The following is an 18213-nucleotide window of genomic DNA, read 5'->3' as shown; positions in this document are numbered from 1 at the left end:
CACATAGTGCCATGTTGTCTGTGACAGGGAGATGCAGCTGAGCAGATGGTCGTAGGGAAGACTCGCCCCTGGGCATCCATTCCTCCATTGTTATTATGCCCCTGAAGTGTTTGCTTATTGTTTTCTGATTTTTGTAAGAGAGTACAGACAAGGGTAAAGAAGGAGGAAGAAGTCACTTAATCTCGGGATTAACAACCACTGTTGGACCAGTTTATACTCCCACGGACAGAGCAGGAGGGCCCTGGCTCTCCCGCGTCCTCCGGGGCCCTCGGTAATGCAGGTCTTCTTCGTGACAGCCGTTCTTGGGGGGCTCTTGGAGTTGTCATGCCAGAGTCCTAGAATCTTTGTGCTGTTGAGAAGCTTCACGCACTTGTCGGCCATTGGGAAATCCTCTGGGTGAAGTTCAAGCGTCTTGCTCGTTTTTCTATTTGCTTCTGCTTGTCTCATGTCTTCTTTATTGATATACGGAAGGTCTGTGCTTCGGCTGAGTATCAGCCTCTTGTTGGTTATGCGAGTTACCAGGATCTTCTCCCGCTGAGGGCTCGACTTTGCTCTCTTAATGGCGTCTTGATGAACAGAAAGTCTTCATTTTAATGCAGTCACATGTATCCGTTTATTTAAGGTCGGTGTGTATGTACTGCTTAAGAAGTCTTTCTCTCCCATCAGATGATGAAGGTACTCTTTATTTTCTTCTAGAAGCTTTTTGTTTTGCTTTCCACATTTAGGTCAGGACAGAGTCTCCCTTGAACTGATTTTTGTATTGCTGTGAAGAAGAGTCACGTTTCTTTTTTCTGCCCGCGTGGACAGCCCGTTGTCTCAGCACATTTTGTTGCAAAGACTGCCCTTTCCTCAGTGTGCTACTGTGGCGATGCGTAGATCAAGGGACAGTGCATATGTGTGGGTCTGTTTCTGGACTCTTCTAGTCTCCTAACCTACGTGTCTCTCCTGCACCGGGACCACACCATCTTAACCACTGTAGCTTTAGCATAAGTCTTGGTACCCGGCAAACAAAATCCTACCCCGTTCTTCAAGTGTGTCAGGGATACCCTTGGCCCTTAGCCCTCTCCAATGCCTTTTCCCGGAACACCTTTGGGAATCGAACTGGAATTGCATTGATTCTCTAGATCAGTGCGTGTAGAATACCTTGGCATTCCATGGACAAGATCTGTCCTTCCATCTGTTCTCGTCTTGCATGTTTATAATGTTCCATGTTTCATCTTATATCATAAGCAGGAATCTGGAGGGGTTTGGCAGAATGGATTAAGAATGTGGACTATAGGGGCGCCTGGGTGGCGCAGTCGTTAAGCGCCTGCCTTTGGCTCAGAGCGTGATCCCAGCGTTCTGGGATCAAGCCCCACATCAGGCTCCTCCGCTAAGAGCCTGCTTCTTCCTCTCCCACTCCCCCTGCTTGTGTTCCCTCTCTCGCTGACTGTCTCTCTCTCTGTCAAATAAATAAATAAAATCTTAAAAAAAAAAAAAAAAAAGAATGTGGACTATAGACTCAGAAACCACCAGGGTTCAAATCCCAGCTCTGCCACCTACTAATTCCATAGCTTTAGTGAATGGCTTATCTTCTGTGCCTCAGTTTCCCCCTCTGTAAAATGGGAATGATAACCAGAGTTATCTTATAGGGTTATTTTAAAGGATTAATATAGTTAATATAGAGAGCAATGCCTGATGCATAGAAATCTCTGGAAATAGTATTAGTTTATTTTCGAGTATGTAATATATTCACAGGATTCAAAATAAAAATGTATTTTTAAAAAGATGCATAGTAAAAAATTCTTACCACCTTTGTTCCCTTTGTGCCTGTACCCACCCTTGCCCAACTAGTTACAGTTTCTCGTATCTTCTTCCAGAGTTTCTTTATTCAAATACAAATAATCTTTTTGTTTTTCCAACAAAGGAGCTCAATATACATATAGTTCTGTATTTGCTTTTGTCATTTAACCACATATCCTGGAAACCTTTCCATATCAGTATACAGAGGGCTCCTTCATTCCTTGTTTAACCATTGCCTGGAATCCATCTATTTACCTTGCCCCTTTATGATGGACATTTAGATTGTTTCCAGTCTTTTCCCCATTGAGGACAATGCCACAGTCAGCCCAGGGAGTATCTTTGTCCAGTCATCATTTTGCACACGTGCATCTGTATACAGATATATGATTCCAGTGTTTATATTAGATTGAATATCTAAAATTGCTTTCAGGGGCGCCTGGGTGGCTCAGTCAGTTAAGTGTTTGGCTTCGGCTCAGGTCATGATCCAGGGTCCTGCTCAGCAGCAAATCTGCTTCTCCCTCTACCCTTCCCCCCTCCTGGTGATCTCTCTCTCTCAAATAAATAAATACAATCTGTAAAAAATTGCTTTTTTTGTAGGTCAAAGATAAGTGGATGTTGCCAACAGTACTAATCTTTCCTCAATCATTCAGTCATTAACAAAATTTCATTGAGCACCTATTCTGTGCTGAGCCTGGGTGCGCAGCAGTAGATATGACCGGCCCGGGACAGAGTGAGGGCAGGGGAGGGACCGGCAGTGAAAAGCGGTATTGTTCGCTGTTTGATTCCACTTCTTGATGTCTGTAAGTCACATTGCGGTAAAGAAACACATTTGTCCATGGAGCTTTATGGTACTTTTTTTCAAAAGACTTTTTTAAATCTATTATTTATTTGGGAGAGAGAGACAGAGAGACAGAGAGAGTGAGAGAGCATAAGCAAGGGGAGCAGTAGAGGGGGAGAGAATCAGGCTCCCCGAAGCAGGGAGCCCAACGTGGGGCTCGATCCCAGGACCCTGGGTACAGGACCTGAGCTGAAGGCCAGCACTTAATTGACCGAGCCACCCAGGCGCCCTTATCGTACTTTTAAAATATCCCGTTGAGATAGATTCTAGAAGGGAAATGACCTAAATGCGCCATCTTAGCCAAAACAAGAAAGCAGTGTTCTCTAGATCTGCTTGTACTGAACCCCACTCAGTTCAACATCTGAAATCCCCTTAATGAGAACTTTTCTTTTTGAAAGTTACGAATCGTTTTAATTTTTTTTTTTGAATAGGTGATAGAGTCACATGGTTCAAATTCAAAAGGTACAAAGAGGTCTACAGTGAAGCACCTCCCTTCCACCCCCAGCCTCCCAGTCCCAGACCCAGGCCACCCCTTGATCCCTCTCCCGTGTGTCTTTACAGAGGCGGCCTCAGCCCATCTCAACATATGTGTGTCACAGATGCGAATGGCCTCTCACTGCCCTTGGTGACCTGGGTTCTTGTGTCCCCCACTGCCTCTCGCTTCAGTCCCAGGCAGGAAGTTTGTCCCCCAAATCCTGTCTTCTCTAGTAGCCATCTCCATGTTCAGTGAAGTTTCTAAGAATTTTTTTTGTGGGGGGAGGGAAATGTCAGCTGCTCTTTCACTATGTGTGATTATTTTTGTAATTATTATTATGATAAGTCTAGAATTTTGTCTGGTCCATAGTAGATGCTCAGTAAATACTCATTGGATAAATGAATGGATGCTAATAACCTCATTGAATGTTTGCTGTATTCTGGGCACTATCCTGAACTCTTTACAGCAATCCCATAAGGTAGTAAAGCTTATGTTTCCCATCTTAGGTATAGGGAAACTGAGGCAGAGAGAGCTTTAGTCACTTGTCAAGGTCACCAAGTGAGATTCTAATCCAGGCTGTCTGGTTCCCCAAGCCCATGCTTAAACCACTAGTCAACACAAAACGTAACTGCACACAGCACTATGGAAAGAATTTGTATTATCGTCTGTGAGCTGGGTCCTGATGGCAGTGGACCATCCGAGCCTGGGACTGGTGTGGGGGGAGGTTGTCAGCAGGGCCAGCAGGCTGAGTCAGGTTCGGCAGGGTTCAAGGGGCTGGCTGGGATAGGGAAAGGGGCTGGGACCTATGAGCCAGAGGAAGTTACAGAGGGAGGGTGGAAGAACTTGGCCCGGGTTCCCGAGAGGCTGTGGGTGCCCAAGGCTCTCAAAAGCACAGATTGGCCAGGGCCAAAGGCCAGGCATTGGGAAGCTGGGAGCCAGCAGTCAGAGCTTCTCAGAAATGGGGTCTGGGAGCAGGCCTGGTAGAGTGGGAGCGGCCAGCAGAGGGCTCAGCACAGAAGCAGGTGCCTCCTCCGGGCTCCACCAGGGCCCAGGAGGAGCTTAGTCTGAGCAGGTGGAAGCCCTAGGGGTCAGAGAAGGACCCAGCAGGCAGCCTGGAAGGCAGGGCCGGGAGCTTGGCAATGCCTGACACACACCAAGCGATAGAGGTCTGCAGTACACACAGGTGTGGAAAGTTTGAAGGCCTTTGACCTGCTAGACCCCTTGATGTGGGCTGTGACGTGCGAACTCAGACAGCCTGACCCGTTCTCAGCACTTCCGGGGTCCGGAAAACCTGCTTAAGCTGACTTCCCCTCTGAGAGGCTGTGGGCAGGGGCCCTCAGAGCCTCATCCCAGCTTCCCTGGGGCCAACCCGCCAAGGGTCAGGGGTCTCAAGCTGCACCCTGTGTCCCCCCTCGTCATGGAAGGCCTTTTGGTTTCTGTGTGGAGAGAAAGCCAGGGAACTTTCACACAACACGCTTTTCCAGATACTGTCCTTGGAGCCCCAAGTGTCAGTGGGAACACATCAGAGCCTCCTGTAATTATTTAGCCTGTGAAACTGGGCTGGAGGCCTTTGCTGCGTGTTTGCACATTCTGTGCGTGAGACATTCTGAATCTGAAACTGGCTTACTTCTCTCCCATCCCCACATGACGGCCATGGTCAGCCTGGAGCTGTGCTTTGGGTCCCGGGTGCACCAAGGGCTGTGCTGGAGGTGGAAGTCAGGCAGCAGCTGTGGCTCGGCTTCCACACGTCGAGGAAAAAGCATCTGGCAGAAAGGAAGCCACAGAGAAGCTGGGCTGTCCTCTTGCTTTTTCTCAGGCTGTCTGCTGGGGCAGAGCCAGCCCGGCTAGGAAGAGAAGCCTTCCAGTGGCATCTAGCCAAGGGTCAGTTGAGTCCAGAATTACGGAATTCATCGAGCTGGAAGGAACCTCATCCCTGGTCTGATCCATGTCAGTAAATGCACAGCCCAGCTGCTGCCTGTCTCCAGTACAGAGCCCGTGGCAGACATCACAGGAGATCCCAGCATTGTTTCTCTGCTGAGCCTCCAGCCTACCGGTCTAGGCAGCTGCTGCCGGTCAACTGGCTTCGTGTGGACATCCAACCCCCTTGCCATCCCAGATCTAGTTCAGCCTGCTCATTGGACCGAAGGGGCCGCTGAGCCTAGAGAGGGGAAGTGAGTTACCCAAGGTCACACAGTGAACAACAGAAGGAGAACATGGTCTCCTGAGTGTGAGCTCAGTGCCACTTCTTCCTATCATACCTGTTCTCCTGATGAATACAGCATTTGTCCTGTCACTCCTCATCTCATAAACGTGTTATCTCCCTTCATTTCCACAATGTGATCCCAGCCTCAGAACACAAAAAAATTTCCCACCATTTCCCCAGAGTGTTGCGTAGGGAGCTGGAGAAAAGCTGATGCCGTCTCGGGTCACGTTAATAGAGTAGGACATCTAGATTGTGGAAAGTGACGGTGATGCTGCTTTCTTTGCTGCTCAGGACACACCTGGGGAATCATCTCCCTGTTCGAGACTCTACATTTCAAAAATAGAAAGACAGAGGAGACGCAGCATGCTCAGAAGGATGAAAAACAGTGTGATGAGGGGGTTCCGAACCACTCTGTAATTTACAGTCAATTCATTTTCAACAAGGGTGCCATGAAAATTCAACAGAATAATCTTTTAACAAATGGTGCTGAGACAACAGGATATCTAAATGTAAAAAAAAAAAAAAAAGGAGGTTAGACCCCTACCTCCTGCAAACACAAAAATTAATTCAAAAAGGAACCAAGACCTAAGTGTAAGAGGTGAAACTATAAAACTCTTAGAAGACAAACTCATGATCCTGCATTAGATCATGGTTTCTTAGATATGAAACCCAAAGTACGAGCAACAAAAGAGAAAACAGATAAATTGGACTTTGCCAAAATTAAAAACTTTCATGTTTCCAAGGACACCTTCATCTTTTCACCAAGAAAATGAAAGGTGGTCACAGAATGGAAGAAAATATTTGCAAATCATAGATCTTATAAGGGACTTATCAAGCATATATAAAGAACTTACAGCTCAATAATAAAAAGACAAATGATGTATTTCTAAAACAAGCAAAGGATCTGAAGATGTATTTTTCTAAATATATAGAAAGAGTCAATAATTTAAAGATGCTCAACATAATTATGTATCAGGGAAAATGCAGATCAAAACCACAATGAGATACCACTTCATACCCATCCTTGGCTATAAAATAAAGACAGGCAATAACAAGTGTCGATGAGCGTGTGGAGAGATGGGGACCCTCGTAGGCTGCCAGTGGGAATGTCAACTGGTGTAGCCATTTTGAAAAACAGCCTGGCAGTTCTTCAAGGTGCTAAATACAAGTGGCCCTATGGCCTGGCAATTCCTTTCCTAGATGTTCCAGAGATTGAAAACAATGTCCATACAAAAACTTGCACATGAGAATTAGCACTACTCATGATGGCCAAAAAATGGAAACAACCCAAATGTCCATCAGCTGGTGGATAAGTAAAATGTGGCGTGCCCATGCGATGGGATATTATGTGCCAAGAAAAAAAATGAAGTACCGATAACACCCTTCGAGCTGTGATAATATGGCTGGACCTTAAAAATTATGCCAAGTCAGGGGGAAAAAAAAGGCAAATGAGAAAACAGACTCTTAACTGTAGAGAGCAAACAGAAGGTTACCAGTGGGGAGCTAGGTGGGGAATGGGTGAGACAGGCGATGGGGATTGGGACTGTGCTTACCTTGATGCGCACTGAGTGACCTATGGAGAGTTGCTGAATCGCTCTGTTGTACACCTGAAACTAATATAACACGGTGTGTTAACTACCCCGGAAATAAAAAATATATATATGCCAAGTGAAAGAAACCAAACCTAAAAGACCACCTATGGTCTGATTCCATCTGTGAAGTATCCAGAAGGCAAATCTATAAAGACAGAAAGCAAATTAGTGTTTGCCACCAGCTGGGGTATTGGGAGGAGATATTGACTGCATTGTGGGTACGGGATTCCTTTTGGGGTGATGAAAGTGTCCTAAAATTGTACTGATAGCAGCATAATTCTCTGATTATACTAAAAACCATTGAATTGTATACATTAAAATGTTATCAAAAAACAAATCCCTCCCTGTGCAAATTCACGGAGACAGTGTGTGTGATACACCCGGCTCAGTGCCCACCAGTGGAGGGAAGCAGCTGATGTTGCCTCGCGGCCTTGTGCAGGAGTGGGGCCGTTCATCCCAGGGAGGAGAAGACCTGGGGGAGGGGCTGTGCCAGCCCCCTTCCTACAGCCAAAGGGCTCTATGGGGACGGGGTGAGCTGTCCCCAAGGCCCTGCGCGGTATAGAGAAAGCAACAAGAGAGAAGATTTCTGAGGAACACATTTCATCTCAATAGAAATTGAGAATTGCTTCTCATGTGGGATGCCCAGTGAGGTCGTGAGCGCCCTGTCATTGGAGGTCTTCAAACCCATCCAGCACTTCTGTCCTGGGGATGCTACAGAGAGAACTCCAGTGTTAGGGGATCGTTGGAGGTAAAGGCAGTGGCGTGGAGGCTCACAAAGGCCTCTGGGTAGCTATTGAGGAACTTAGCGAGAGGCTTGTTACCCGCAATGGTGGCAGTATTGACACCGCGGAAATCGCTCACTGCATATCTGGATGACTCTGGCACTGTCCCCAAACGCCCCGTCCCCTCGAGGAGTGACCACCTGTTAGGTGTCAGCTGTGGCTGGAGTCTTTCCTGGCGCTGCCCCATGGGATCCTCACACAGCTGTTAGGTAGGTGGCCTCGTCTCCCTGTTTACAGAGGGGGGCCCTGAGGCTCAGAGGGCGGAGTGGCTTGGCTTTGCTTATCACACTCGGGCCTCCAGAATATCATTCCTGCTGGCATCAGCTGCTGCTCCTGGCCTCAGTCCTGTGGCTGCCAGAGAAATGCCCCAGTGACCTCTGGCTTCTTCTCTAGTGACCTTGTGGCAGCTCTCAGAAGATTTCCTCAAAAGTCCCCTGGGGCCTGATTCTTGGGACGAACTGGTAGACGCCCCGGCTAGGCTTAATCTTCATTGCCTTTCAGCACGGGCCCTCAGCCTCCAGAATTTACTTTAAAACACCAAAAAATAAATAAATAAAATAAAGCTGGAGTGTCCTGTATAAATTGCTCTGGCGGAGGAATAGGCTTAGGTGTCTGGAGATCTCCCACCCTGTATCCCCTCAGCTTGTGACAGGTGCCGGGATCTTGGGGGAAGGCGTGTGGGAGTTTTGTGTGTTTTTTAATTAAATATTTCAAGCACATAGAAATCTAGGGGAAAACATAACAACGCCCTGAGTACCCATAGTTGAGTTTTGTTAAATTCTATCATTTTGCCATATTGCAGATCTCCTAAGAATAAATCAGTGGTTACAGAGCGGGCTGAAGCCTCCTTCACCCCCTCCCTGATCCCATTGCCTCCCTCTCCCCTCGGCAGTAATCTTCACCCTGGAGCTGGGGCGTGTGCGTCCACACACAGCACACGCAACTGTCACGTGTGTTTTTACACCTAATTGTTTCCGTTCCTTCAGTAATTTGCTTATTTCACTCCACATCAGGTTTGTAGGATTTTTAAAACTCTTTCTTTTAATGTAATTTCAGACTCCCCGAAAAGTTACAAGATGAGTACAGCAAATTCCTGTATGTGCGCTCTTCACCCATAGTCACCAATTATGAACATTTTGTCACATCTGCTCGCTCTCCTTTCTTTCCTGAGCCTTCTGAGAGCAAGTCGCAGACACTGTGCCTCTTTACCCCCATATATCTTAGTGGGCGTTTCCCAAATACAAGGACGTTCTCTTACGCATCTCAGCAGAGGGACCCAAATCGGGGAAGAACAGTTGGAGATTTAACCGTGTAGCCTTGGTGCCTGCCTTTTAGCAGCTGTGTGATAGTCCCGGGCGGGTGGGATCACAACCTGCGGACCCGTTCTCTTACGGATGGCCGTGCGTCGTTCCCATTTTCTGATCGCTGCCAAGGCTACTGTAGCGCCATCATCATTGTCTCCTTGTGCCCCTGTGTGTCCTGGGAGGGGCTGCGGGGCCTGGGCTACAGCATCCCCGTCCCTCTTGGATTTTGACAGTCATTTTCAGAACAGGTGCACCTGTCTTCATTCTCGGCGGTGCTTTACCCTCTCGGTGCTCCGGTGGCTTTTAGGGGGCTGAGCCCTGGCTTCTCGCTTATCTCAGGCCATCTCTCGCACTGCTGTCATAGCAACCGGTGTCCCTGGGAGAAACAGGGCGTGGCCGCATACGTGGTTACCCCCCGCGAGAATAAAGACCTATTTGAAGTGCTACCATGTGCTGCTTGATGCACGTTAAGCATGTGCAGGTGTTACCAGCTCCGTTGCACAGATAAGAAAACTGAGGCCCGTAGAGGTTCAATACCTTGGGTCACTTGACCAGGGCATGGCAGGGGCTGGGACAGAGACTGAATGAGTCCTAGTTCTTCACCCCTGTGCTGTGCAGAGTGTGTGAACTGTCCGCTGACCCTCTAATGGTGAGTTTGTAGGGAGAGGGCACAGGTGAGAGGTTGACGTCCCTTCCTGTCTGTGCAGGAGTGATTTCCCCCAGGAGCAGTCGGCATGGAGGAGGAGGAAAAGGATGGGGTGTTGGGGGCAGCCATGAGCAATTGTCCTGTCTCACCCTGCGAGTGTTGAGGCATGGCTGGTTCTCGGGGCCACCAGAGTCACAGACAGGGAAACTCCCCTCCAGGACCTCCAGACAATCCTGTCCCAGCTGGAGAAATAGGGACTACTTCAAAAGGGAGGACGGGGTTTCGGACTTCAGAAGGTTAGGGTAGGTGCCGGAACCCTTTTGGCAATTCAATTATGGCTTTTAGAGGTTAACTCTTAATGACTCCCATGATAATCATCGCGCACGGAGTGCCCTCTTCTTGCCACGTGCCTGCCCGCCTCTTCTTTGCTCTCAAGAGAATCCTCTCAGCTGGTGGTACTTGCTCCCTATTTTACAGAAGAGGAAGCTGGAGGTCATAGTGGTTGGAATAAGGCATCCAAGCCCCACCCACGAGTCTGCAAAACCGGGATACGAGCCGGGCGTGGGAGACCCCCTAAGCCAACAGCTCTCCATCTGTCTGCGTTCACTTATGTGACAAACAGGGTTATCTTCCCACATTATTTAAGATGGGTTTTAATCATATAATTATGCTTACTCAGTATAAAAAATTGAGACAAATCCCCCGAACTTCTCAGAAATAACTGTCTTTAAGGATGTCTTACGTAGCTTTCTGGAAGTTATTTTTCTGTGTATTTGTATATGTGTCTGTGTATGTAGATATTCCAAATGCTATTACAAACATTATTGGACACTCCTACTTTGCCGTGTACTACAGGGATACAGATACACAGGGAAATTTTAAAATTTCTTCAAGGGCTCAAATAGGGTAGTGGTTTGAAGCACAAACTCTGAAGCCTAATTGCCTGGGGTTTGAATCCCAGCTCTGCCACTTACTGGCTGTGTGACCTTGGGTGAGCTCTAACCTCTCTGTGCCTCCGTGTCCTCATCTTTACATGGGACTATTAGATGTCAGGTATTCATTTCCCAGGACTGTGGCAGTTCACCTAAACTTCGCAGCTTGAAACAACAGACATTTATCCTCTCGCCATTCTGGAGGCCAGAAGTCCAACATCAAGGTGTGGGCAGAGATGGTTCGTCTGCAGGCTCTGAGGGAAAATCCGTTCCACGGCTCTCTCCTAGCTTCTAGTGGTGGCCGTCGGCCCTTGGTGCTCCTCGGCTCCAGATGTTCTAATCTAGTCTCTTCCTCTGTCGTTGCGTGGCCTTCCAGCATCTTTCCATGATTTTCCCTCTGCTTATAAGGACACCTCCCACTGGATTTAGGGTCCATCTTCAATCCAGGATGAGCTCATCTCTAACTTAATTACATTCACAATGGTCCTTTTTTCAAACAAGGTCCCATTTTTAGGTACCAGGGGTTAAAATTTGGGCAGACCGTTTTGGGGGACACAGTGCAACCCAGGCCTATAGATGTGAGGTCAGCCAAGTTAAGGGACTGTGTGGAGTACTTAGAATGGATCCACACATGGTCGTGCTGTGGGCTCCTTGTACATCAAACAGGTAGGCTGCTGCCCTGCATTCCCAGGGCCCCCTCCCTTCCAGCTCCCCATGTCACCCGTGTGCCCATGCACCTAGTACAGAGTGTCCAAGGACAGCTGGCCCTGAGTAGAGCTCTCCTCCCCACCAGCGAGCTGAGGGAAACTGGCTGTGAACAATTTCTTTTTCCTGTGGAGTTGCTCTAAAGTTTCTGAGGCTTGTTACTTTTTGCTAACGGTCCCGTTCATTACCCAAGGTTCCCGTGGCTGCCTTTGCAGGGCCTTCAGCTGCAGTTTGGCTGCAGAGGGGGAGGACATGGGTGTCCGGGTCACCTGCTCTGCCAGCAGATACCAGTTAGAGAAGGAGCAGCTGAGGCTGGGGGAGCTTTGGGCCTTGCTCTGAGTCACGGGAGTACGAGAGCCCTTGAAGGGACAAAGTGACAAGGGCACTTGCTCTGACCAAGCCAAAGAAGGGCCATGGGGCCAGACCCTCTGATCCCTGAATCCTTGCTGACATTGGGCCTTGGGTCACTTGAGCTGTCTGGGCACCCACTTGTGACTGCAAAATGCCCATGCCGATGATGGAGCTTGGGGCTGGGCTGTTGGGTGCAAGCAGAAAGGTAGAGGTAGAAATACCCAGAACTGACACCGTGTCGGGTCTTGTTTCCCTGCTGTGATTACTGGTATGAGAACAGCCTGGCCACATCAGCTCAAACTGCTGGGGACTGTCGCTGAACCCACACAGCACTTGAACTTGCGGGTTACCTCTGGGGCTAGATGTTGTCTTGGGTACAAGCCAAGTGCAACATGCGGACATCTACCCTCTCACGCTAATCAAATGCACTAAGTCCTAAAATCAAGGCTGCAAAGTGAAAGAATTGTAGTGAGAAGAATCCCAACTGGAGGGGTGGAATGATGGAAGAACAATAGTTAACATTTACTGAGTTGTGCGAAGCACTCTACCCACCTCTATCTTGCTGATTTTTACAATAACCCTGTTAGGTAAGGGTCATTATTACCTTTTTACAGACATTAAAACTGAAGCCCAGAGAAGTAGCATAACTGGCCAGAGGTCACACAGTCTAGATTCAAACCCAGGGCTTCTAGTCCAGCAGACAGGCTTCTTCTGGATGAATCTTAAGGGATGGGGAAAACTTTATCCCCAGCAGTGTACTATAAAAGTTTCTAAATATGCAGAAGAGTCAAAAGAATTTTTCAGGGAACACCCACCTACCCCTCCAACTTACCCTTAATGTTTTTGTATATTTACTTTATTACGTATCTATCTAAACCTCTATCTTTCCATGAATCCATCTTACTTTTTTAACGCATTTCAAAGACAGTTTCGGGCACCCCCGAATATGTTAGCATACGTATCATTAACTAGAGTTTGGTATTTATTGTTCTTTTATATTGTTTTGGTGTAAAATTTCCAAATGATAAAATGTAAATACACATGGGGTGCCTGGGTGGGTCAGTCGTTAAGCATCTGCCTTCAGCTCAGGGCGTGGTCCCGGCGTTCTGGGATCGAGCCCCACATCAGGCTCCTCTGCTATGAGCCTGCTTCTTCCTCTCCTACTCCCCCTGCTTGTGTTCCCTCTCTCACTGGCTGTCTCTCTCTGTCAAATAAGTAAAATCTTGAAAAAAAAATGTAAATACACATACCTCAGTGTACCACTAGAACTTCGTACAAATGGGCTCATACGGTCCGTGTTTTTGTGCGTCTGGCTGCTTCCAGCACGTTTTTGAGGCTCATGCACGTGGTTGTACAGATCAGCGCTTCCTCTTCTGTTGGGTGATGTATGGCTGTCTGCTGTTCTTTCTCCACTGATGGACACCTGCACCAGTTTCAGGCTGTCATGAGTAAAGCTGCTGTGATACTATGTGGACATTCGCTCTCATTTCTCTTGGGAGATAGATACCCAGGAGTGGGATGGCAGGGCCACACGACAGGTGTATGTTTAGGTTTATAAGAAAACGGCCTTTTTCCAAAGTGGTCGTACCAGTTTACATTCTCTCCAGTAATGCGGGGGGTTCTGGTTCCTTCCCACCTGTGATGTTGTCAGTCGTTTCAATTTTAGCCATCCCAGCGGTCGTGTCGTGATGTCTCCTTGTGGCTTTAATTTGCATTCCTTAATGACTAATGATGTCGAGTAGTCTTTCACCTGCTTATTGACTGTTCGGATGTCTTCTTGAAGGTATTTTCTCCCCGCCTGTGGTTTGAGTATTCCTTTTCTTCATGAGGTGTTTTGGTGGGTGCACGTTTAATTTCGTATGTTCAGTTTATCCATCTTTCCTTTTGTGGTTCTTGCCTTCTGATCCAACTTTTGCCTGCGCATTGGAGAAAATGTTGGGAGGAGGTAGCAGGGAACCCGAAGGAATCACAGATGGACAGAGCGGGAGCACCGGGTGGGGAAGTGCAGGTTTTGCTGAGGTGATGGAGGGCAGCCCTTAGTCGGGAAGTTAAGGTGGGAGGGTGTGCTCAGAAAGGGAAGGCCTACAATATTAGAAGACTGGATTGGATCCTTTACACAGTGGGAGCCATTGAAGGTTTTAGAGCAGGAAGGAATGTGATCACAGGGGAGAGATGGCATGGTTCGCATGACACGGGAGCCTGCACAGAGTTTCTCCTTGGTCACCCTGTCCTCAGGTTGCAGGTGGGACTTGCAGGAAGCTGGGGGCAGGGAGCGGCTGCTTCTCTGTGGACCTTTGAAGATTCTCTGTGGGCCCAGAAGCCCAGGGAAGGTATTTATATACATGGATTTAGAGTCAGCTCTGCTGGTATTTCCAGTATACTTATGGGGAACCCCACACTGCCCCTCTGGCCTCCCCTTGCCCCCATGCCCCCAACCCCCTAGCCCCGGCACCTGCCAGCCCCCAGGCTTCCTCGAGGTTTCTCTGGGTCAGCTAGCTCAAAGGCCTTTGCTCTTTCCCAAATATCTGTATCCTTGTTCCAGCTCAGCACGGCCTGACACACTCTAGGTCACTCATTCACCTTGTCTGTCATCTGGCTTCTCTCCTAGAGATGAAGTTTATTGTTTTTGTTTGGTTTTGTTTTGTTGTTACTCTTGTTCTCTACTCTAACCTGGTCCCTAGAGCAACATCTGGAGCTTGCAGGCCCTCAGAAAATATTCATAGTACAAGTGAGTGGGAGACCGACCCCCTCCTTTCTCCCAGAGCCTGTTTGTTTGATCATGGCTTTGCTTCTAATGAGATGATGAGGACTTTTGTCCCCAAAGCCCAGGCCACGCCTAGGGCCACCCAGTAAATGGAGGAATCTTCCGGCCCACCCCCTGCCCATTGCACAGATGAGAAAACAGACTCAGAGGGAAGGGACTCACCAAGACCTAAGCCTAGTTGGTGGCAGAGGGGAAATGGGAGCGCTCACTCCGAGCTGCCCTGAGAGCCCAATCTGCCTCTGGGGGAGGCCCCTGGCCAAGTGAGGAGATTTAAAGATGATCAGGAATCTTTTGGTGCCAGAAGATAGTTTTGTGTTTCCAAGGAGGGGTTAGAGGAAACTAACAGGCCCCAGGGTGCTTCTTCTCTGGGTAATTCTGGCCTCCACCCTTTTCACTTCTTTCCCAAAGGAGATGCTATGACCATACTTCAGGGCCTGGGAAGAGGTTACATCAGTATCAGCTGGGCTGCCCTGGACTTGAACTCCAAATGAGGCCCATTGAGCCCCAGTTCCATAGCCTGTGGACATCCACGGGGCTGCCCTACTGCCCCTCCCAGCCCCGCGGTGTCTACAGCTGCCTCGGACATTCCTGTTGTCCTGGTGACCGGGCACACTTTTCTATGTGGACCCAGAGGGGAACTACACAAGTATCCTTGCTCACATAGCATCTGTGAGCGGGAAGGCTTCTCGGAGGGTTTGGGAGTGGGGGTGTCAGGAGGGAATTTTAGCCAGGACCCCACCCTTCCCTTTAAGAAATACTGTTCCCTCCTCAGGACTTTTGGGTCTTGAGCCCTCTGACCCCCTCTCCCCCACCACCTGGTTCCACTCTTCTGTGCCTTTAACGGGGCTCATCCTGGCCTCGTCCCTCCCTAGGGCACCTCCTTACAGCACCGCTAGCCAAGGACACAGGCAAAAGGGAGGCACCAGCCGCATCTTCCTACCTTTATAATTAACCCCCTCTGTCTGATGAAGGTTTTCACCCCTGCAGATACCCTGAGACTTAGTTCCTCGGAATCAAAACTGACCTGCCAGTGTGTATAAGGGGTCGGTGGAGCGAGCATTTGGGGGAGGGTCCAAGATCTCTTAAACGGCGCCTCTATTTGGGTTTTGCTCTTTCTCAGGCCTGTGACTGTCCTCCTTCCCCTTCCCTGACCTGTTACATCCCAACCCTGGGGGGACAGAGAGTATTGACTGGGAGGAGACAAGAGGGAGCCTTCGGGAATATCTGTATCAGCACAATAGAAATATAATGCAAGCCACAAATTTTAAATTTTCTAGGAGCCACATGAAAAAAGTAAAAAGAAATAAGTAAAATTAATTTTAATAATGTTTTATTTAACCCAATATACTCAATCTGCTATCATCATTTCAACACATAATCAATGTAAAATATTATTAATGAGCTATTTTACAGTCTTTTTTTTTTTTTTTTTCATATCAAGACTTCGAATCCTGCATGTATTTTACACTCACAGCAGGTCTCAGTTCCGTCAACCCACTTTTAAGAGCTCAATACCCTCATGTGGCTAGTGGCTACACTCTTGGACAGCCTATATGGGGGTGGTAGTTACGTGGGTAGAGACATATATAAAAATCTCTCTAGATGTATACTAACAACGTGTACATTTCACCGTGTGTAAATTACACTTCGTTTTAAAAGTTGGGTAACAATCCTCTTCAGAGCTCTGCTCAAATGCCCCCTGTTTCCCTGAAGCCAAAGTGGGTTGGAATTAGCTACTTCTGCCGCATGGTGCTCCCATTATATTTATCCCAATCTTCTGCTTCAGCTGGTTGCTCCTGTGTAGATCCAACCCACTTTATTATAGGCACCCTAAGGTGAGGGTCACGGTTTATTTTTTTTAATCGCCCAGAGGACTGCTGGCCTCGTAGATGCTAAATGAAGGAGCACTGTTGAATTGAATCTGCGTGTGTTACACACTGCTCTCTGGGCTGGCCGCAGGAGGGGCTGATCATTTGGTTCTGTTCTCAGTCCTATTCCAGATGTTGGCAAAGGAGAGGGAGAGGAGGAGGAGGAGGAAGATGGCATGGGGCCTTGTTCGCCGGTCACTCCGAAGAACTGCCTACCCCGGCGGGGCATCAGCGTTCTGGAGAAGCTCATTAAGACATGCCCTGTGTGGCTGCAGCTGGGCCTGGGCCGGGCCGAGGCAGCCAGGATCCTGCTGCAGGAGGCGGCTGGGGTGAGTCGGGTTCTCTTCACCTTGCGGCCGGTGGTGGGCAGGCATAGCTGCAAGGAGCCGCCCGGGCTCCCACCTAAGCAGCTTTCCTCTGTGCAGCTGCCCGTATCTGCTTTCCTTTCTTGGGTTGGTCAGCTTTTCGACTGGGGTGTTTTTTCCAGAACTCAGGAGTGAGAGACTGGCGGGACATCTGGTTCTGGCTTTGGAAACCAGGTGTCCCTCCTGGAGAACAGGGGACTGTGGCTGGTGTGGGCTGTCTGGGCATTGGGGCACCTGAGAAGCAGGGCTGACACTTGGAGAAGTCAGCCAGGCATCTGGGACCAGAGGGGATCAGAGCTGGAGACACCTGAGAAATCATATTACACCCCCTGAGTGGATGTATGAAAACAAGGGGCTGTGTGATGGAGGCAAAACTTTTCTGGAGCCAGCCTCCATTTCTCACTTTGAAATGGGTTCATTAGTGAAGGTACGCTGGTCCGGGTAGTATGAGCGTCACAGGGGAAGAAAGATAGGTAGATAGTGAAATGTGAGTCAGAACCCATCAAATGCCACCCACCCCACGCATTTTCTCTTACATGCCACTTCCTTTTAAAAAAACATTTAATTTGTTTAATTATAAAAGTGATAAACATGTGTAGTCACTGTAAAAAAAAATCAAGCCGGACAGAAGTTAAGAGTCTTCTCAAAGTTTTTGCCACCTGTTCTCTTTCCCCTAACCTACTTCCCAGAAGTCTTTTTTCAGTTTTGTTTGTTATTGAAGTGAAATTCGCATCATAGAAAACGAGCGGTTTTCAAGCACGCCATTTAGTCTGTTCACAGTGCTGTCTAAGCAGCACCTGTCTGCTTCCAAAACATTTCGTCGCCCCGACATAAAGCCCCGCGTCCGTTAAAGCAGCCGGGCGCTGGGCCTCCTTCCCTTGGACCCGGCAATCATCTGTCCGCTGCAGAAACCATGTTTGCTCGAACTGCATGGTCTGTCTCTGCAGAAGCCCTCCCTGCCCCGGTGACAGTGGTCAGGGTCCACCAAGCACTGTGTCCCAGGCCCTCCCCAAATGTGTGCCCGTGAATCAGCACCGTGTGTGCTCCCAGCAGCCCTCTGACATGGGCACTGCAATCAGGCCCATTTTACAGAAGAGTAACTGAGACGCAAAGAAGCTGAGTGACCTCCCCCAGCTGACTCAGCGAGTGAGTGCCCGAGCTGGAATTTGAACCCAGACAGTCTGGCCGCTCCGGGGCTATGTCGTACCTGCACGTGCAAAGGGAATTCTCCCTTTCAGCTGCTGGGCACTTCTGCTGGGCTCACTTTCAGTGCCGATATCGTGCTGTGCGCGCTGCGTCCGGAGAAGAGTGCAAGCTCCCGCACACATGGGGCTCAGTTGGTTAGTGGATTCCTTCACCTTGGACTAGATAAAAATCCATCAAGTAAGCAGTTGTACCTGAAAATTGGAATTCCTGGAACTTATGGGACTTCCAAGAAAGTTCCAACCTCCCCTTGCCACAGAGGCCCCTACCACAGGGAGTAGGGACCATAGAGGCCAGACAGCCCAGCAGAATTCTGCCAAGACCCGGGGTGGGGGGGGGGAGGGGGGCGGGTCTCCTCTGGGTACAGTGGCAGGTGCCCTGCGGGCCAGGCCAGCCCCACTAC

The 18213-nt window shown here is 48.8% G+C and overlaps 1 protein-coding gene across 1 annotated transcript in view; it reads left to right on the top strand.

The window, feature by feature from the left end:
* RIN3 (Ras and Rab interactor 3) overlaps positions 1-18213 on the top strand; it is a 112757-nt gene that overhangs the window by 19883 nt on the left and 74661 nt on the right. Inside the window, exon 2 of the mRNA XM_026515425.4 lies at positions 16364-16571. Coding sequence (XP_026371210.2) covers positions 16364-16571 — 208 coding nt within the window. The remainder of the gene's footprint in view (positions 1-16363; positions 16572-18213) is intronic.

This window comes from Ursus arctos, unplaced genomic scaffold (assembly GCF_023065955.2).
Source record: "Ursus arctos isolate Adak ecotype North America unplaced genomic scaffold, UrsArc2.0 scaffold_25, whole genome shotgun sequence".
NCBI lineage: Eukaryota > Metazoa > Chordata > Mammalia > Carnivora > Ursidae > Ursus > Ursus arctos.
The sequence above is the reverse complement of the archived record's forward strand: the minus strand, read 5'-3'. Positions and strand labels throughout refer to the sequence as shown.